This window comes from Patagioenas fasciata, chromosome Z (genome assembly GCF_037038585.1).
Source record: "Patagioenas fasciata isolate bPatFas1 chromosome Z, bPatFas1.hap1, whole genome shotgun sequence".
In the NCBI taxonomy this organism is placed as follows: Eukaryota; Metazoa; Chordata; class Aves; order Columbiformes; family Columbidae; genus Patagioenas; species Patagioenas fasciata.
Window position 1 is genome coordinate 70,262,600 of NC_092560.1, and position 21,740 is coordinate 70,284,339.

Consider the following 21,740-nt stretch of genomic DNA (forward strand, 5'->3'; position numbering starts at 1 on the left):
TCTGGATGTCAGTCAAGCTCTTCCCCATCCATGCCTCGCTTCCTCGCTGCCTCACACCTCTGGGCAGAGCGCTCAGAATGTCCTTGGCTCTCAGACCAGAGCAATTAAAAACATTAACTCTGTGCTGGGGTGTTATCTCTTGTTCTCAAGCTAAGTCCAAATAACAACTGTACTAGCTATGAAAAAGAAAGTTTTCTAACTGCATGAAGAAAAATAACTTATTTTCAGTAAAACCAGCACAAGTTTATCCTTGTTTTATGAAAAAGCTTTAATTCTGTAGATAAGCTGAGGTTTAGGGTTCCTGATCACAAACACTCCAAAGCAGAACTATTTTTTGCAGATCACTGCTCTCAGAAAGCTGAAAAATCCTCCTTGGCAGGTGCTGAGATATGCCTTTTTCCAGGTGATGAGGTTCTGTTCAAAGCTTCTTCGAGAGTTTGTTCTTAAGAAAACAAGATCTGAATCAAAGTTAGAGGGTTATAGCATTTCAAGGTAAGGCATGTTCAGAGTCACTGTCATAGCAGCTTCATCTCATTCTATATTTACCTTTGCTCATTCTCTTGGTTGTTTGATTTTTCAGGGTAAAAAATCTCAGACTGCTATTTGGAAGCATAAAAAGATGTGTGTAATTTGAAGAGAATGGAACATGAAGATCAATTTCAGACTGGAATTCAAGTTGTTGCCTTCAAGACTAGATCACTAAGCCCACAATGCCTAACTACCTGTAAAGATATTACTGCTTTTCAGGAAACTTCACAGGACATCCTAGGCTGAAGTACTGTTCCATCGTTGTGCTTCAGATCCTTCCAGACCTGCTAATCTGACTTAGCAAAAGGCGTGTAAGTAACGTGGCTTGCATGTCACAAGTAACATGGTGCCAAAAGCAGCTTCTCTGCAGTACAGGAGAAAGCTCTTAAAAACTGGTGGGTGATTCTTGAAAGGAGAAGATGTAGTAGCAACAGAATGATAAATGGACTTCAGAAAAAAACAAATGTAACCAAACTTAGGAAATGCCAAAAGGAGCTCTTTGGGGGCAATAGTAAGAAGAACAGGCACCCCATTTGTAAAGAGAAATCAAATGCAAACCTATAAAATAGGAACTAACAGGGCAGGTAGCAGTCCTTAGAAAAGGACCTAAGTATTATTGCAAACTGAATATGGGTCAGCAATGGTATACTACTGACAGGGAAGCAATAGCACCATAAGGTAATTCAGGTTGGATCTCAGGAAGTCTCTAGTCCAGCTTCCTGTTTGAGGTAAGGTCACCTAGGAGGTCACACCAAGTTTGTCTGGGCCTTACCCAGTCTTACAGTGAAAACTTTCATGTACAGAGACTGCACAGTCCCTCTGGTCAACCTATTCCCAAGCCTTACTGTTCATCATTTAAAAAGTCTTTCCTTATATCCTGTCAGAATGTCTCATTTCAGTTTTCCAGGATGCATTAAGAGAAGTAATGATGACTATGGTAATTATTTCAGTCTACTTGTGCTGTTGGAGTCTCAGTTTTACAGTTTGTAGTTTTTATATTCTTCCAGTTTGGTGTACTGGACTTAGAAGTTTAACTCGCAAGTTGCAATGTTGAGAGAAGAACCACAAAGGGTGAAAAGAAGATCGTAAGCATGATCCTTGAGTCAAGCATGAAAGCATGCAGTGGTTAGTGAAGAAAAGAAGAAAAAAATGTGCAGCACTGCACATAAAAATGTTCTCTTAGGCTGCAAGGGGACTGTGATCAATCAGGCTCATGGACACAATGCCAAGGGACAAAAATAATTTACTTACATTGATATGGTGTTCTATTAGACGTCAAAGAAAGTTTTTGTAAAAATGCAAGGCTGATTTTGTGGATTCTTCCTCACTAGAGGCTAAAAGAGCAAGATTATGCTAGTAACTGCTAGAGTTTTACCTAGACTCATTCATCTCTCAGTACAAAGGGATGGACTGGGAGTCCTTTTAGTCCCGTGTTTCTGAGAGAGGGCTTGCTGCTATCAGATGGAGAAGAAAAAGAAATTGTGAAAAATAATGCTAGATTGTTGGACAGACTCTCTGTCCTGCTTACATCCCCACAAAGGTCTTAAATTCTTACTTCCGTGGCCTTACACTCCCTGTCCATTATTAGAGCTCTGGTGGGTTCCTTCATGTGCGTTGATGATTTTCTGGCCTTCAGTGGTAGTTCCCCCCTACCTGCTGTCATCTAAGTGCTTCCCTTCAGAGTGCTGCTGAAGGACATTCCCCAGGTTTCCAGACATAACTTCAGAAGTTCTTCCTACCATCTCCCCAACAAGTCGTCTCTCTTATTCCTCACACAGAATGCTATTTGATGGAGACTGCAAGAAATGAAGACTTGAAATTTTTATCCACTCACTTCAGAAGCACACTGCAACAGCTGCTCTCCTCACATGGGCACTTGCTATGGAGTGGGAGAGCATAAGCATGGTCACGCAGCAGTGAGTGCTGATGCCAGCACTGCCCTGTGCACCAGGATGTACAGACATACCCTTCTCAGCCACAGGGGAATCTGCATATAGAAACAAGTGGTACTCAGGGAGAGCTTCAAGTGAATTGTAAAAGCAATTTTTGCTGTGAATTTTGAGAGTAAAAAAGCAGAAAATAATGTATTTCTGAAAACGTGTCTGTACAGTAGGTAAGGTCACAGCTTTTCAAGTGAAAACACACGTGAACAAATAAAATGCCAAGAGCTAATCGGAACAATTACCAAATTCCTGTTTTGCAGTAATAAATACACACAGATATTAGAGGATGAAAGAAAGAGTTTGCTGTTTTCTAATGCTCTGACATTAAAAATGTGCTCACATAGAGCAATTGTTTTCACTCTTTCCCACACTGCAGATCTCTGCTTTGCAATGTTCACTTCTATATAGAAAAATTAAGTCTAAGGACAGCAAACTTGCTTTTTTTAAGTTATCCTTCAGAAATCCTGTAAAAGTTGTCAGAAATCCACAGGTATACCTATTAATTTTAAAAATCACTCTCTTAGGCAAGTGAAAAGATAAGGCTGTTAGACATTTTTACGTGCAAAAGCATAGAGTAGGCAACATTCCTGTCACATGTACAACAACCTAGTGTTCTTTTGATTGTGTTGAAGCTATGGGATGAAATCCTGGCTTCAGGATTACTGTTTTTCTGTGGTAGTTTCTGTGTGTTATTTTGGACAATGGCTGTCCTTCCATTTTCTCCTCTGCTATAAAATGTTAATCCTGCCATTGATGTGGAATGGTCTTATCTATGACTGGACTGTTTAGAGAACTGACACCCTCAAGATAAGAAACATTGGGATTTATGGGTTGACAAAAAAGCATGAGGCAACGGGGCCACAGTAGGGACCAGCCTGACCAGAAGTGGTTCAAGCCCATCAGTGGTCCCCACCTACCCATCTGCTATCAAGTGTAGTCAGCTATCACACACAGAAAATGTATAAATTAAAGACTTGAAGGGAGCCATGGAGAGCTGCTTTGGTATTTATTGAAAAAATCTCTAAAGTGCAAGGGAAGTGTGTGTATTTCATAGAATCATTTTGTTTAAGCTTTTAAGCCTTTAAGCTCAAGTCAAACCATAAAGCTAACACTGTCAATTCCACCTCTATGTCCCCAAACATTTAATCGACACGTCTTTTAAACACCTCCAGGGTTGGTGACTCAACCACTTCCCTGGGCAGCCTGTTCCAATGGCTGGCAACCCTTTCTGTGAATAAAATTTTCCTAATATCTAATCTAAACATCCCCTGGCGCAACTTGAGGCAGTTTTCTCTCATCTATCGCTTGTTACTCGGGAGAAGAGACCAACACCCTCCACGCTACAACCTCCTTTCAAGTAGTTGTAGACAGTGATAAGGTCTCCCCTCAGCCTCCTTTTCTCCAGGCTGAACAGCCTCAGTTCCCTCAACTGCTCCTCATCAGACTTGTGCTCCAGACCCCTCACCAGCTTTGTCACCCTTTTCTGAACTTGACCAAGCATCTCAGAGTTAAGTTAGGGTGAAAGCATAGTAGAAATCTTTTTTTTTTTTTTTTTTTAAAAAAAGCAGTAACTTCCTTGTCCTCACACTCATAATTGGGAAAAGGTATGCTCATGGGCAGTTACTATAGATCAATTAAATCCATACCAAGACTTGCTTCACACTAACTTCACACATGAGATCAGATAAATTGAGCTTGCTTACCTTAGTTCTTTCTGCTTTTCACCATTTAAGTAACATCTTGTAAATTTGATTTAAGATTTTCTGTGCAATTTAACTGCAATTTTTTCCATTTGTGTCTTTCCCCTCTTTCTTCCCACATGTGCCCTGCACAGGGCCTCTCTAACTGCTGAAGACTGTGACTAGTGAATGCCTGGTTGACTTTCTGCTGCACAGAGCAGATGGGACTGCTGTGGTATTTCATTTCACAGTAGGAAAACTGCTAGAGGCCATGAGCCTTTGGGCCAGAGGAGCAGTAAGTCACGGGGCCAGCAAGAGGACAGGGGCCACAAGGCCAGGTTTCAAATTAACTGCATAGTAAGAGCATTGTACAGGGAGATGGGGGAGAGGGGATATGCATCCTGCAGAGGCCAAACTACTGATTGCAGGCAGTCCTAATCATGGAAGATGTACAAGGCAAAACAATAAATAATCTACATGTTTGAACAAGGTGCAGTCGTAGAATGGTGAGGCTGTTTTTCAGCCTTTGTGAAATGGCTTCTCTTGCGTTGCTCTGTGATGGTGGAGCCATCCTAGAAAACCTTCTGCATCTACAATTCCATGTGGCATCGTCTTCAAACACACTTAGAGGTCTCTGCATCACTAATTGCCTTTTGCTATGAATAGCAGGGTTGATGCGGTTAAAGGCCTGGACACTATATGCACATTCCTATGTGTGCCTATGTGGCAATCACAGATTTGACTGCAGTATCAACACGGCACAAGAGGAGATCTATATTGGTGATTTACAATGCAGTTCCACTGGCCTGAGGTCAGATGATCTCCACACAGATGATATGACCCCTCAAAACAATATAAGGAGGAATTATCGAGATTTTATTCTTTCCCTCCGAGTTTTACAAGATAAAGCTTTCTATTTGGCTCATTTACAGCACTTTTGGTTTTATAAATGCCCCTTCTATACTTGGGGAGTAAGAAAATTTTGACAAGAAATTGAAGATGTAGATGAAAGAAGCTTATGAAATATCCTGAATTGCTCCAAAAGTCTTCATCTCCTGGTAAAACTTACTACAACCACATAAAAATGTTTTCATAATGAAGACAGAAGGTGGAGTATTTCAGAAAGCAGGGGCTAGGCAAAGTAAGTTCAGAGTGAGAACACAAAACTCATACAGTATTTGGAGAGAAAAGGAAGATTTCAAGCTATGAAATTGGAAATTTAAAAGGAAGCGTTAACTTAGAATGGTTATTTCTGTTACATGCTGTTGGATAATTCATCTTGTGATGACACAGTAAAATCCTTTTGCATGTGGAATAAGATCACCAGAAAGGGAGATATTTCTAGCTTTACCGTAGGAATATAAGGGAGAAGCAAACTTTGTTATGTGATTGTGGACGTACTGGCTTTGTGTCACAAGGTTTTGTTAGCAGTAGGGCTTGGAGGGGTGGCTTTTATGAGAAGGTACCAGAAGCTTCCCCCATGTATGATAGAGCCAGTTCTAGTTGGCTTCAAGATGGCCAAAGCTAAGCTAAACAGCAATGGTGGTAGCATCCCTGTGATAACATCTAAGAAAGGGTAAAATCAGATGTGCAACAGCTAGGAGAAAGGAGTGAGAAAATATGGGAGACTATGCAGACATCAAGGTCAGTGAAGAGGGAGAAGGAGGAGGTGCTTCAGGTGCTGGAGCAGAAATTCCTCTGCAGCCCATGGTAAAGACCTGAAGGCTGTCGTTCTGCAGCCCATGGAGGTCCATGGTGGAGCAGACACCCACCCTGCAGCCCTTGGAGGATCTTGCACAGAGCATGCTGGAGCAGTTAATGAAGAACTGCAGCCTGTGAGAAGGACTCACATTGAAGAAGTTTGTGAAGGACTGTCTCACACGGGTAGGACTCCATGCTGGAGCAGGGGAAGAGTGTGAGGAGGAAGGAGCAGCAGAGACAATGTATGATGGACTGACCACTCAGGTGGAGGAGATAGAGAAGTCAGGAGCAAAGCTGACCCACGGAAAAAGGGAGGGGTGGGGGAAAGGTGTTTCAAGATTTGTTGCTATTTCTCATTATCCTACTCTAATTTGATTGGCAGTAAATTAAATTAACTTCCTTGAGTCAAATCTGGTTTCCCTGTGATGGTAACTGGTGAATGACTCCCTGTCCTTATCTTGATGCATGAGTCTGTCCAGTTGAGGAGGGGCAGCGATAGAGTGACTTGGTATGCACGTGTGGCAGTCAAGATCAACCCTCCACAATGGAACAGCCTTTGACTAATAAGTCACATGGATGGACCCAAAATCTCATCAATAAAAATGTCAAGATGATGTCACCTTTACTGGAGTGAACGTGGCTCTGCGAAGGACACCAAGGCTCTATTTGTCTATGCTGTGGAGGGTGGTGAGAGAGATTAAAGAAGAGAAAGGTGGAGGATAGATGTACCTGTCATAGCTGTTTGATGTCCCCTATAAAAGAACCTGTCAGTAAAAGGAACTGCAAGATGCACATTTCTTTCTTTACATCTTTATTTCCTTATAGCTTAATAACACTCCTAAGATTGCCCTTTTCTAAGAATGAAAGGAAAAAAATACAGCAAGATGGTCAGAAGCTGTGATTATGCATGCTTTGTACATTTGGTTTGTTATGCTTTGGTCTGTTATGTAAATCTTGCAAAGAGCAGGTTGTCCCTTTTTCTAGATGGGTTAGGCACTCCCAAGTCATTAGCAATAAACCACTAGTTCCTTTTTGACTGGCAAATCTTGCTGGCCCCATCTGTGCACTTCTGCAAGAGTGTAGCCACCAGAGCTCCCTCAGCAATGCCTGCCACCAGTTCTCTACTTCTCAAACCGAAGTCTCCCACTGTTAACCCCAGCATTTTGTCTGTTAAATTCTTGATTTTCTCTAGTGACAAGTCCCAGGATCACTAGCTGTAACATCTGCTAATGAGTATATTTCAATGAAATTTTTCACAATGAGGGTGGTGAGACACTGGAACAGGTTGCCCAGAGTAGTTGTGGATGTCTCATCCTCAGAAGTGTTCAAGGGCAAGTTGGGCAGGACTTTGAGCAACTGATCTACTGAGAGACGTCCCCTCTCCTGGCAAGGGGGTTGAACTAGATTATTTTTGCAGGTCACTTCCAACCCAAACCATTCTACGATTATATGTTTCTAAGCACATCATAGGTCACTTGAACATGTGTTTGGAGTACAATTTATAGAAGATGTGCCAAACACACAGTCAGATATGTATGTTGTAGCTACATAGCATGCTTGTTATTTAGCATGCAATAGCCATGACCATAACACCATGAGAACTTGCTACCTTTCATTTTACTCCTTGTTTATTGCAAAAAAATCTGATACAGAAGTCAACTTAGGTAGGCTATGGGCACCTCCCTCACTGGAGATTTAAGAAAGATCAACTTAAACATCTCCTAGTCTTGGTCTTGCCTCTCTGCAAGATGGGCCAGACAATTTGTTGAGTTTCCTTCCAATTTGACATTTCTTGGAAAGTATTGATTGTTCTAAGATACCAGAGACAGAAGATGTAAAAATACAGGGTAAAATGCTAGAGCTTCCAATTCTACATTCTCTCTTTAGTGCAAAGGTTTTATGAAAGTATTTAGTTGTAGGAGCATCTCATTTTCCTGTACATAACCATGGCTGTGGTGAGGTATGGTCTTTGTGGGAAAAATTATCATGGCAATCCAAAATACCAAAGGACAGCCTTGTGACAGGTGGGAATGTGTGTTTGTGCAACCTATTGCACAGGGGATCATCCCAGTTCTATATAACGTAATTTGTAGGATCCCCCACTGCATATGTTTAATGTTATTGGTGTGAGTGGTCCTATTAGTAATGTTGAATATACTTTTAAGAATTTGCAATGTAAACATGATATAGGAGAGAAAGAATGGATGCACAAACTCACAGGGAGATTAATATGACTATAAGAATGAGAACTAGTCATGACCAAGCACCTTCTATCAAGATTTCTGTAAGCCTTACAACATAAGCTAAAGACAAAGCAGAAAGCGCATCGTCATTTGTGGGTTTTGCACGGAGGTTCTTCCAGACATAAAGCATGGCATGAAGGAAGTAACAACAGGAAAAAAAGAAAAAGAAAAAAGGAAAAAAAAGAAACAAAAATGCAAATCTATTTCTAAACCAGATAGGAGGTGGCTTGTGAAGGCAATAATTTATTGAATGATTTCTGTCTGAATTTATTCTTCTGCCTTAAGATCATATCTGTCTTTGTATTTCTTCTCCTAAAAGACTTTGTGGCCAGGATTTTAATAGCACATCCATATCCTAAGCAAGTAAGAAGAGAAATATTTTTATTAAATTACATTCTGTAGGTTAAAGTCTCGTTATCTCATTTCAAATACCCAGTAAACAACTATGACAAAAAATGCATGAAAAATTTCTCATCAAGAAAGGCCCAAAGATTCTTGGTCCTTCCACTGATCTGTCAGCAAAAGTGAAGATAGAAACACACAACCAATCTCTAGGTTCTTTCCTTCATTTATTGTTTGAACAAAATATACAGGAAGCAGAATTAACTAATTTTAAGAATTTCCTGGCAGGGTCAAACTCTAGTTTTACTCCATTAGCATGTCTTGTTTTCTACTACATACTGCAGAACAATTTTCACTATGTAACTATATAACAAATTTCACTATATAACACGTAAAAAAATTTTCTTCCTTTGAAAAGCAAGTACAAAACATAATCAGTATTACTCTAATAAGGAGAAAAAAATTGAAGTACCACAAACCTTGGCCCTACTACATAGGGCTGTATGAGTTGATACTTGAGCTCACATTCTTGATGGAAAAGGTGTGCTTTAGTATGACCTAAAGCATATTCTCATACGAATCTAGTTTTCCGCTGCCAACAGATCTTTCGTCAAAGCTTGGTCATACACAGATCTTTAAGGTAATCATTGTATTTAAAAAGTTCTGTCTGTGCTGTCTCCCAAAACCACTCTTGTATTCTGATAGTTTCAGCAAGGTGAAATTATTTTGGACACACACATAATCATTATTAATGCTCTGAATTGCTGCTTATTTGGCCCTTGGAGTGACAAACTTGTTTCTGGCAGATAGCACTGAGATGGAATGACTGCTGGCCCCATCCAGCAGTGACCTCATTTTGTGCCCAGCCTCCTCTGTCCCACCAATGTCACCACAGCTGTGCACCTAGTACCGGAGCAAAGGATCATGTGCTATAAAGCAAGGGTACATTGCATAGCCTGATTCAAGGGCCACCACTGTCCTCCTGCAAGAACCCGTTTGATTTGTTGTTCTTCAGCTCCGTGGCATGCAGGCCTTCTCGAGGGTGGAAGCTCTTGTGCCGTGGGCAGTGGTGGTCAGTGCTGGGAAACAGGGCTGACCATTTTCCTTTGGAAAACACGCCCTTGTGAGGAATGCAATTCAGTTGGCTCCCCAGTTTGGTGAATCAGAGCAGTGGTGAGGCTTCAGGCTGGCCCTTGGTGTGGGTTCTGTTGGAGACTGGCAAGCAGCCCTTCCCAGCTGAGGCCGTGAGATCGGTCTTCTCAGAGAGGGAAGATTTCACCCCCAGCTTCATGGCGAGCTGCTCTGCGCGGCCTTGCTCCTTCCTCCCTGCAGGTACCACCCATCACCAGGACAGCCCTGGGCTCTTTCTGTGTGCCGGGGCCGCAAGGTAGGTACCTACACCCCCACCACAGTGAGTGACGCCGTGGGTTCCACCACAGCCACCGATACTGACGATGACACAGGTACCAGAGCTGCCGCTGCGGTGAGCGATGGTGCAGGTACCACCAGCGCACGAACCGCCAGGGCGGGGAGCGATGGCGCAGGTACCACCGCCCTCCCCGCCGCGGCAAGGGACGATGGCGCGGGAGACCCAGCAGCCGCCATGGCGGGGGGCGCGGGGCGAGCGGCGGCGGCTCCGGGCGTAGCAGCTGGAGTGCGTCAGCGGCGAGGGGCGGAGAGGCCGCCGGGGGAGACGGTATCAGGCGCGGGGCAGCAGGACTGGGCGAAGCCAGAGGTGAGCCAGGGACCGCTGTGAACGCTGCCTCCGCCTCCATTCATTTCCGCGCCTCCGTCCTCGCCCGGTGCCGCCGCGGGAGGCTGCCCGGCCGGCTGAGGTGAGGCGCGGCGGAGCGTGAGGGGTGACCTGCTGGGGCGTCCCGCTTCTCCGCGCAGCCCAGCCGGGCCAGGCCGGGCGGGTGGGGGACTGGGCGGCCGGTTGCGGAGGCTGGGGAAAGGGAAGCAGGCCCCGGCCGCACCGGTGGGCGCGGAGCGTGCTGCCCAGCGGGAGGTAGGTGGGCGGGCCGGAGCAGCCGCTGGTCCCCGTCCCCTGGCCCGCGGCAGGCCCCGACCCCAGGGCATCCTCTCTGGGGGCAGCGCTCGGCCCTCGCCGCCCTCCGCGGCCATGGCAGATGAGGCTCTGTGAGGCGGTGGGGTCGGCCAGGCTCTCCCGCGGTGGGGAGCGGCCCGGCCCGGCCCGGCCTCCCCTCGGCCCCGGCAGCCGCCCCTCGCCTCGCCTGGCCTCCGCGGGGTGCGGGCCGGGGCTTGCGTGGTGCCGAATTCAGTGTGAGTTTTGGGCCAGGCCACTCCGTGTTGGGTAGGGCCAGCCATCTTTTGTGACAGCATCTATTGTAGCTTTTTAATTTACGTATTATAGCCACACACATAGGTAAGATCTGTTATATATACATAATACCTTTATGCATATATATGAAAACAGAATTGCAATGCTACAATAGGTGCCTCCCACAAAAGATGGCTGTGTGTCTGCATGTATGTGTGAATACGTGTGGACACACAGTCATGCATACTTCCATTTTTCTATGCATGGTGTGTGGAGTTCTTTTAATTTTATCTTGAGGTAAGACTGATTCTTCCCTCTTAAAACGGGAGGCATCTTGCCTAAGATATCTGTTGACGTAGCATTGCTATCCTGCTTATGGAGTGTTAAATCCAACCTGAGAAGGTGGGTTACTCTGGGAGCTAGAGCAAAAGCTTTTAGTAGCATTAATAGAAAACAAAATATACTAGCTCACTGATTTTATACACAATGTCCTATTTAGAGGAAGCCATTAAGGAGTCATCTTTAGGCATTTCTGAGCTCTGAAGTTTTCAGTATTAATAATGAGAAACTGGAAAAACTAGCCTGTGGTGTGGAGACACTGTCCTGCTGATAACTGTGGTGGTGGGTTTTTTGTATGTGTATGTACGTGCAAGAGAGTGGAGGGGGTTTTTTACTCCTTTTGAGTGCAGGTACCCGTTCTATTTGTTCGGAGCACCATTGTCGTAGTCTGGTATACAACTGCCCAGTGTTTTAGGGGAATAATTATTGTGGCAGTGATCAGTATAAGAGGAGCGGTGCTGCTTCTATGGAGGACCTATAAAAGATTGCTGCAGATCAGAGTGATCATGGTCTCAGTTGTTCAAATGCTTCGTATGGGAACTGAATGCATCTTCTCTCCTTAACCACACTGGCCGGTTTCTCGTTATTTAATTGACCTCCACTTGACTTAAATAGTGAAGAACTTCTCACTTCTTATCTTAGTAGTGGCTATTAAGAATTCATTTTGGCATCTACTTCATAGAGGGAAAACATCAGGGCAGAGAGAGGTTTGTTATAAAAATGCTTAAATTCAGTTGTTAATTTTGGTGATCATCTCAATTTTAACCCTGTTAATAAATGAAAAGCCACTGGGGACTCATATTTACCAGATAGGTGTTTAAGTTGCCCCCAGTCCTCTTCCCCCAGTCTGATCTTAGCATCTGCTTTGTATGGAAGCAAATGTTTTACAGTGCCTTTCTTTACTGTTTGGAAGATGAGTAATTACAGTGGGGTTCTACTGTAGTTTTCCAGACCAGCAATGTGTGATCAAGGCACACAGTGACATGTCTTTTTGGAGTGTTTCATAACTCCTTTACAAAGAGGCAGTACTCTGAGAAACTATTTGGAAAGTACTCTTAATTTCTTCTGTATCCATATTAAGGTGGAAAAATGTCTCTTCACTTTAATAATTAGAAACAGTGTTTTGGTTGTGTGGTGTGTGTTTGTTTGTTTGTTTTTTTAGCCTATCGGTTTTGCAAAACACAACTCAGAATGAACTTGGAACTCTCCTTACTTATCCAAACATCCTATCTGTGCAGGTCGGTTTAAATTGGACGCCTATTACAGTGCAGAATCTTTGCCAGCGAAAGATGGATGAAGTGCACATCAGTGTTAAGGCTGACACTTACTAATGCTTTTCTTTTCATTTTTTAATGTGAAAATTTGAAATGTTTGCTATGAAATCACTAAGAAAAGAGCACTGAATTTGGAAGTATTAGAGAAACTCATCAGATTAGAAGAGCCCTTTACTTGCTTTCATTCTTGGGTCCAGTAATACTTGGTTTATCAATCTGTCATGTAGCCATCAGTGAATATCGAGTAGTAGTAATCATTTGAAGGTGTTATCAGTTATATTTCTAAACTTCAAATACAAGTGGTAGTATTAGAACTGAAATAATGCTTGCTTATTACTTGTGCTTATTTTCACATTGTTACTCATTAAATATTTCTCTATTCAAGTACTCGCTTCACATTTCCTCACAGATAAATACCTTCCTCCAGGTTGTAATCTAGTGATCAGTTGTATCAGCTGTACATTCCAGAAGGCTACAGTCATCCTTCCATCTGTGAAAAGTAAAGTTTGGGACAGCTATGGTAGAGGTGCATTATTTTCTTTGGAACTGCTTTAATCAGTGTCTCTTGGGTAATAATTTTGTAAACTGTTTAAAAATAAAACCTTTCTCATAAAATAGAAACGGGTTTAAAACAAAAAATAAATCAAGCAAAATTCAACTATCCTCTCAAACTTCTTCCAGCTGTTACAGTACCAATTAAACAATCGTGAGTGGAAAAACGTGCTTTAATGTGTTTCCTCTACTTCGTTGTTTTAAATATCACTGAAATGGCATATGCAGTGTCTTGATAGCTCTTCTCTGGCATTCTTGCAGTTTTGTCTGGTATTGCTTTTTTTTTAAAAAAAAAAACAAAAAACAACAGTGGCATGTGACAGCATGTATTTATTTAATCACTGTAAATTTAGTTGGTGTTCTCCAGTGAGCCTGAGATTTCAAAGAAGCTTTTAAATATTTCCCTAAAATATGTAAAAGAATCCTGCCCCAAAAGAGTGATGAGCTTTCAAATCTTTTGTAGAATCTTAATGTATTGGTAGAAGACCAGTCTTTTATCTGTCTCTTGCAGGAAGCAAATCCTGTGAGGCTTTGTAGCTTGAAAGCTGTTGTAGAATTAGCCAGCAATAATTATAACTTTGTGGAATTCAAATTATTTGTGAGTTGCTAGTGATAAAATAGTTGGGGATGTTAACAATGACAATGTAAATGTCATTACTGTGCAGCACAGACAATGTAAAAGGATTTTAAAGTGTTGTAGTATTTTATTTCTCTTGATACTGCAGCATTGAGAGTTCATCTTGTGAGCCTTTAGTCTGAAGCTGCAGAAGAGAGTTTTCTGAAGAAGCAGTAGTTAACAACCTGATTCCTGCAACCAAAGCTTAAAGCCGAACACTAATTTAGGGTCAATATAATGAGTTAGCAGTGCTAATACTGTTGCTGTTTTTTGTATAGTGTGGTATGGTGATATGTTCAGAGGCATGATTAACTTGCTTATCTTTGTTCTAAACCAATCCATAATGGGAAAGTAATGTCTGTATTTCTAGGGAAGAACAGTTATTGAAACTTCTAAGGAATTTTTTGAAAAAATAAAGTATATCTGTAACAGGATAGCTTAGGTACTAGGAGGTGTAACTTAGAAATTTGAACCTAACAAATGTGTAGTACAGTGAGAAGCAGGAGAAATGTGTACGCACAGAAGCACCCATGTTCTTGGAAGGATGTCAGGGTGGTTGATGAACAAGATAAAGCCAGGATGACACCAGGGAGGAGGTTGTGTGTGAATTCCTTTCTGCTATTAGAGACATTCTTGCCAACATTCTGAGACATGGAATTTGAGTCCTGTGGTAACATGTTTACTGATAGCTAGTGAATGCAAGGTAATGAATATTTTTTTATAATGCAGCTGTGGTGAGTTGAACTAAACCAGCAGTACCCAGACAATTGAGGGAAACAAAAGTGAACCATCTGCAAATATGAGACTGCTGGAAGCGAAGGCAAACACAGAGCTGCTCAGGAATGTGCTCTGTCAGCTAACGAATTTGCTAAATATAGGTTTTGATGGCAGCAGGTATGGATAGTGAGGGGAAAAGATTCATTTTGGGCAAGATGATGTGCCTTAAGCTGCTGCTCGTTTGTGTGGTCCCATTGGAAGGCTTGGAGAAGAGGGGTGTGAGTCAGTTGATGTTTAAACAGATTCTTGAGGGCTCTGAGTAATGAAATACTCTTTTGATGTTTTGTTCTTCCATTGTTTTGTGAACAGGACTTCTGCATAAACAAGAAATACCAGATCTTGCTACATGTTTTTTTCTGTTATCTGGAAGAGCCTACAAGATGCCTGACTCTTTCCTAGCTTCTTACTCACATTCATGCTGGGTCTGAATTTGTGTTTCTTCGATGCTTATTTTTCAGAGGGTGGAATTTACTTATATAGTTTTGGTTCATATGTGCCTTTTCTTTTTTGTCCTTCTGAAAATGGGACGAAGAAGACAAACTTACTGCTAAGTCGAGCTGTGATATAGATTAGGGTAGTCTGTGGCTTTTGTAAAGGTGAGGAAGCACTGGTGCTGTTTTGTGTTGATATATGGAGATGTTTACACTTACTACTGCATTTGTGAGAATGGTATCTGTCAGCTGGGATGGTAGCTTGAAATGTCTCTTCACAAAGTGACTGGGCTCAGACAGCCACACAGTTATGACTTACTCATCATGTCTGTGGCCCAAGCATGGTATGTGAAAACCCCGATTACTTCCTTTGAACATTGTTCTTTATGTCTGTAGTATTCTTGTCATTTGACTTTCACCCTACCTGTCCCTCAAGAAAGGCAGGTAGATTTATGTCTAGTTATCTGTGTCCCTGGCTCTTCTGGTGTTCTTTGATCCCACCCTGTTTTGATAAATCCACAAACTGCATTGCCAGGACGTCCATAATTTTGTTGTACATTGCCAGGACTCTAGCTGTGTGCAGCTGAAATAATTTGCTACTATAGAACACAGACCAAAAACAGCAGGTAAAATTCAGCATTTACTTTTATTAAACACTATATTTTTAACCATCTGTCATCCTCTGAAGATAATTGTAATAACAGTTGGATGGTTGCCTGCTCCCTTTTTTGGAAAAAAAGGAATTCTTAAGCTGAAGTAAGGTTTTAATTCCTACTGCTCCAAATATATTCTTGTAGCACTGATTTGCCTAGTCTACGAGGAAGTTTTGGTTTGATTGACAGGGATCTGTTATTGCAGTCTTGTTTATTTGCCTTCACTTCGGTGACTTATTCCTACTCCTGGGAAGATCCCATGTTAATTTCTACCACCCCCCAGCGTTGTGTTCCTGTCCCCCCCACCCCCGCCCAGTTTCTGCATTTTCATTTGAATCACCACAAAGCCAAGGCAGCTGCTGCCTTCTCAGTTACAGGTCTCCCGCAGCGAATGACTTTAAAAACAAAACAAACCCACCTAACCATAATTTAAAAGAAGCAAAAAAGCCTGAATACCACTTCAATTTCCTACAGCTCCTCTGCTGAAAGCCACAACATCCCGAGACTTAATGTGGCGTAGCTGTAGCTCAGGCAACTGCTTTAGTAACTTCTGGGTATGGAGGGTATGATTGCAAAGCTTAATGACATGCTGCTCACCGTTAGTAACCATGGTCACCATCACATTTGAATTTGCATGTGGAATAACCTCCAAGCAGCCATAAAGAGAGTTGCTGGTTTTTGGTTTGATGAGCAGTAACTTGTTAGACTGTGCTAACATTTGTCTGCAATTGTCTCGCCTGATCTATGCAGCTTTGAAGTCCACCCCAGTTGTGGTGATGGGGAGGGGATGGCATAACCATGCATTTTGAAAATGTATGCAAATTTGTACATAGGTTTATTGCAAAACCAGTGTCACTGCAGTGTTAGGCTTGTTATGTTAGGCTTGATAGTCCACCAGCTGTCTAACCAGGTTCAGTGGGGTTTTTTGTACTTATGGTCAAGAGAAGAGTTTGCTTTATTGTAGTTATCTTTAAAATAGCTAGATGTATTTCTGAGATGGCCCTTCCAAACTGGAGGGATGATGTTAGAGGAAGCCATGAAGGTTTGAAAACTGAACAAGTTGCCAAGAAACATGGGCACCAAGTGGTAGTAGGAGATACTCTTCTGATAGCAAGTGGCAAATAAAGATGCAAAAAAACCAAAGAGGAGATGCATCTTTTCACCTTTTTGAAGAGGTGCTTTGGGAAGCAGAAGGTCAATATAAGGATGTGTAGTTGTGGAAGACGAGCAGGGGCAAGAGCAGCATGGCTGGATGTGTCCCAGGTGGCCAGCAGCCACCTGAGGAAGGGAGCTTAGTGTGGGCTACCAGTGCTGAGCCTTTAAGAGCAGATGCTGTGGGGTATAAAGTGCAGGAGCAAAACTGGAGGAGGCTGGGGGTGGAGCTGGAGAACTGCAAAACAGCTGCTCTGAACTGCTGAGGCACAGAAGAGAGAAAAAGCAGTGGCCAGAGAGGAAAGGTGGGTTCCTAAAGGGTATCTGTGTGGGTTTTGGTGTTATGTTTTTTAGACCCTAAGCAGGTTTATCTTGTGTAGTGAAGGGGAGATAGAGGAAAGTGGGAGATTAGGAAGAAGAGTGAGTGCTGAGTATAGGAGGGATCAGATGTATGTCAGAGAGGCTGATGCAGGAAGTGATAATCCCACTTTGTCCTGCATGCTTGTCTTTCACCTGTTCATTATTTTCAAACACAATTGGAATGTATTTTTGTTTTGTGTATGGATGTAGTCACCTTGAATCTGAGAAGCTGAAAGGGAAGGCGTGAAAGGTTTAAGAAAAACTCTAGATTTGTTAATTATGGCTATTTTCAGGAGTCTCAAACACACAATTTTGATTTATTAAATCTCCGGCACCCTTTCCTTGTGGGAATCACTTGCACATATTAATTTCTCAAAACTCTCTACTGAAGGAATTGCTCTTCAAGAAACCAGATGATAATCTCATTAAAATGTAAGACTGTATAGAAAAGTGTAAATAACAGATTAGTAGTTTGTATACCTAAAACTTAGTCTTTGATTTAAATAGGCTACCTAATCAAATACCTAATTTTAATCACTTGAGCAAAATGCCAGTGACGTTACACAGGTGTTTAATCAGGCATATGCTTAAGAACCTTACCTGCCTAAGGTGGGTATGAAAGTGAAGTTGTGTAATATATTCTCCTGGTACTACTCAGTCACCTCAGTTTTCTCAAGTTTTCTGTCCTGTTTTCATCAAAGCCATATCATTCTATGCATTCATGTTTTCTGCAAGTCTATCCACCAGTTGATTGAAAGTACTCTTTAATGCTGTTGCTTATACTTTAATTAAGAGCATCCAGTTTTATGGTAGAACATTTTGCTTGCAGTTTAGTCTTTTAGAACTACCAAATGTTGTTTTTTTTTATTGCATGTTAGAACATCCTCGATATATTTAATTGTAAGATGGACTTTTGGATACTTTTTTTCTGACTGTATTTTGTGTTTAATGACATTAATATACGTTTTTCAGACGTTATTTTTTTAATTGAAAAGAAGTGATGTGCAAATACTTTTTTTCTTTCTTTTAATGTGGAGGACTCTTTTATGTTTCATTTGACAGGAGACTATTTGAACACAGTTGCATAGACCTTTTGACCATAATTCTTGCTGATCTCCACTGCAGTTGTGTTTTATACCAGGACTAGGGAATTGAATCCTTTCTGTAGGTTTCATAATTCCGTGTTATACAAGAAAATTAAAGTTAAATTGTGGTGGCTAATTAATGAGTGGAAATGTTTATTTTTGTTTGTTTGCATTCAAAGCAACACCTTAGATTTGTGTCTCTGATAGAAATGCAGGGCTGCGTAAGCTGCTTCAAGCAGATTACGGATAATGTGGTTGACGTATTAATCCAAAGCTTTTGGTGGATGTTGACAACAATTTCTAGACCACTGTCCTGCGTTTCCTTAAGAACTTTCTATTTGGGATTTTATAGTGTGTGAATAGACCTTATTTGGGGGTTTATGTTCCTTTTCTAAAAAAACCCCACAACACCACCACCAAACCAAAACAGAAAACAAAACCTCAGTTTCTTCCTTTTATGAAAAAAAAAAACAAAAAAACAAACAAAAAAACCCCAAACCAAAACAACAAACCCTAAACCAAAGCAAATACATCTGAGTTGGCAAGAGCTTGTATTTAAGATCCATGTGTCTTTATCCTCTGAAAACGTGAACAGAAGGCATGCTGCAGGAAGTAGTATTTATGTGACTTAGTACTATGGTGCAGATAATGACTTGAAGATCACTTAGGAATGTATAAAACCAAGCTTTTAAAATTAAAACCCAAGAAAAAATACCTTTAAATATGTAGTTATTTGAGCAAGGAGGACTTGAGTTGTCTATTCAGTGTGGCAGATGAAATAGAGTATTGTTGCTGCTTCTTTGAGCCTGTATGATTTTCAAGAAATCCTAATAAGTGCTCTAGTGTTCAAAAAGCAGCTTACCTTTCCTAAAATGTCTTTCTCTTACCACAGTCAAGATATGTTACATTACAAATTAAAAGACATGGGGATATTTATAAAACGTGAAAGCCTCATTACAGTAGGGCTCTAAACTCTTAATTATGGGACAGGTTTCTCTATGAATTTCAAACTACCGGAGTCACCATTAAACGTATTTGAATGATTGAATATCTTAACATAGGTTTAAAATTTAGTTATTTTTATATTAGAAAAAGATGAACAACGTTTTTACTTAATTAAATGTTTCAGACCGTGTTTGGGTAGAAACAAGAAAAACCGATATATAAAAACAACCCCTCCCAATTTAACATATTTGATGTTGAATAATGAAGAAACAAAAGCCATGAAAATGTTTTGTATATAAGACAGCTTGTAGTCTAAGAACAGAAACACTTATATAATTTGTCTGTTAATAGAATAATGTTAGTGGAGCTTAAAAATTTTAGAAGGGGCAGATGTGAGACTGTTTTTTGTAGTTGAAGCTTTAAATTGTTTTTATTTTGTATAGTGTCACAGCTTTCACCAAACCAACAATTGGCCATTTCAGGGTGGGAAACTGATGTGGCAAATGATGTTCCTGCTGCTCTGTTTGAGAAGATTATTGCTGGTTTGGTGCATCATCAGATCTGGTTCCTGAGCATGGCTTGAGACTTCTGCAGTCATGGCTTGGTTTTCTCTGGAACATCAGCAGCTAGGGTATATATGAAGATATATATTTAGTTTGTTGTGTATGTATCTTATTATGCTATGCAGGCATAGCTTATTGCTAGTCTAGGAAATTGTGGTAGGATTATATTTTTAAGATAGAACTTTGTTCAAGGTGTGCGATGATTATGAAGGAATGTGTGGCGGGCTTTGAGGAGTTCTGTGATACGATAGTTCAGCGCTTGCTTAAATAGGTTAAAGCTTAGGTCAGGCACTACTGCTTTTTACTTTTTGTCCCCATAGGCCAATACTTCATTACAGGACTGGACCTGATGTGTGTCCTGTGGGCTGAGGCTGGATTAGTTGTCCTGGTTTACCAGAAAATTTCTGCAGGCCATAGCTTAAGCACCCCAGTATCTGCTCTCTAGACTTCAAATACCAATAAAAAATCAAACCAAAACCAAGCAAAAACCCACAAACAAACAAAAACAAACAAACAAACAAAAAAACAGAAAAAACAAACCGAAACCAGACAACCAACAAAACCCAACAATAACCAACAAAAATCACACAAAAACCCCAAACTCAACCAAACAAAAACCCCTAATTATTATTTCTTGGTAAGCACAAATTTAAATCTGAAGATTGTTCACCTGCTATGTAGCTGTTGATTTCATTTTACACATACTCATTATGCCAGACATGTTTATCTGTCCCAGTTTTTCTATGTTGAAAAGTCCTTGGTGGATTGTTTGTGCATTCAAATTGTGCTGTGTAAGTAATTGTCTACTTTCAGCATTTGTCAAGTTTTGAAACAATTTGTGTTCAAGTATATCAAGATCTTGGTAAAGTATTTCTCATACTGGTCTCTATAAGGTAATGATTATTTGCATTTTGTAGATGAGGAATTCAGGCAGATCAAATAACATGTGCTCACATGAAGTCTGCCAGAGCTGGAAATTAATCCTGATTCCTCTAAACCTAAACCACTTAGACTTCAGTCCCTCTAGGATCAATGTACCCAAAAGCAGTTTTAAGCTGCATTTAAGCCTTCTGACGTGCTGTAAGAAATAATACAGCTTTTGACTTCTTTCTGCTGTTTTGTGGCACTTGTATTAACAGTCAGCAAGGGGATGAACAGATCTCTTAGTTCCTGCTGAAATTCACGTATGAGCTGGAAGCTGCATATACTGTGCATCTCTCCTTCTAAGATAGGAGTTGCAGCTATAATGAATAATTAAATCAATTTGCAATGTTGCCCACTTATTCTACTGAAAGGTGTTTTTTTTACCTTAATGCTTATAGTAATAAAGATTTTGTGAATAAGGAACAGCCTCAGTTGCACAGGAATGTGTTCACTCATTTCATTAAATGTGTGGTTTTTTTGGTGTTCTTGAATTGATCTCTGTTAACCTCTGGTGCTGCAGCTGTTCTGAAAAAAGGACGTGCCATTTCTCCCGTAGTAGCTCGCGTAATGTTGACAAGGGGGAGAGTGATACAATTCCACATTAAAGCAAACGTTGTTCATCTGAGTTTAATACATACAATCTTTAATACTGTTATGTGAAATGATATGGTTTTGAAGAGTGTAACATATATTTACATTCAGTTGAAACATGAAAAACTTTATTTGTATCATTTAAAAAATAAAATAAATTGTATCCACCCCCTCCAAACACACATTTTAATATGCCTTTTGTACAAATAGTTGTGATGAGTTTGGTTGCTTAAGGCTACGTCGTATGTGCTCGGTCATCCTGACTGTTTGGTGGCCAATCGGAGTGGTACCCCATGACCAGAGCGTGGTCCCGTAGTGTGTGACAAGGATTTGACCTGACAGTTTTACAGTCGTGCAACACATAGAGGCTTAAAGCAACAAAAAAGGGCATGAGAGACTGTGGCAGAGACCTCTGCTGTTGCTGCTGCCTCTGTGGAGAAAAATCTGTAATGCTCTTGTCAAGATAAATTAAAAAGCTGATTTTTTTCTCTTTTTTTTTCCTCTCCTGTATTACTTGAGATTGACTAGATGTGGAGCCACCTGTATTCTTACTTGGTTAAAGACATTGACAAACCAGGTGTGCTTTTGTGAGGGAAATGTATTAATTTATTACTATTGCAAGCCATTTCGTTTGTATTTGTTAAGTTATTTTGCCTTTCAAAATGAAGATGCTTGCATTTTGGACTGTTGAACTACTTGCACTCTGCTGTAGAGTGGTGTGGGATGTTCTCCTTTCATCAGCTGTTTAATACCTTTAATGT

The 21,740-nt window shown here is 41.0% G+C and overlaps 1 protein-coding gene across 5 annotated transcripts in view; it reads left to right on the plus strand.

Moving 5' to 3' along the window:
* The first annotated feature begins 9,614 nt into the window (after window positions 1–9,614).
* The window catches only part of FAM169A (family with sequence similarity 169 member A), a 34,836-nt gene continuing 22,710 nt past the window's right edge, over window positions 9,615–21,740 (plus strand). The window contains exon 1 of one of the 5 annotated variants that reach the window (XM_071802220.1): window positions 9,615–9,823. Coding sequence is in view for 1 of the 5 variants with exons in the window: in XM_065861063.2 (XP_065717135.1) it covers window positions 9,927–9,980 (54 nt within the window). In the remaining 4 variants the exon portion in view is untranslated. Of the gene's footprint in view, window positions 9,824–9,917; window positions 9,981–10,040; window positions 10,272–10,424; window positions 10,445–21,740 lie in introns of those variants that run through there. The other 4 variants (XM_065861063.2, XM_065861061.2, XM_065861064.2 and 1 more) reach the window with 4 other exon arrangements.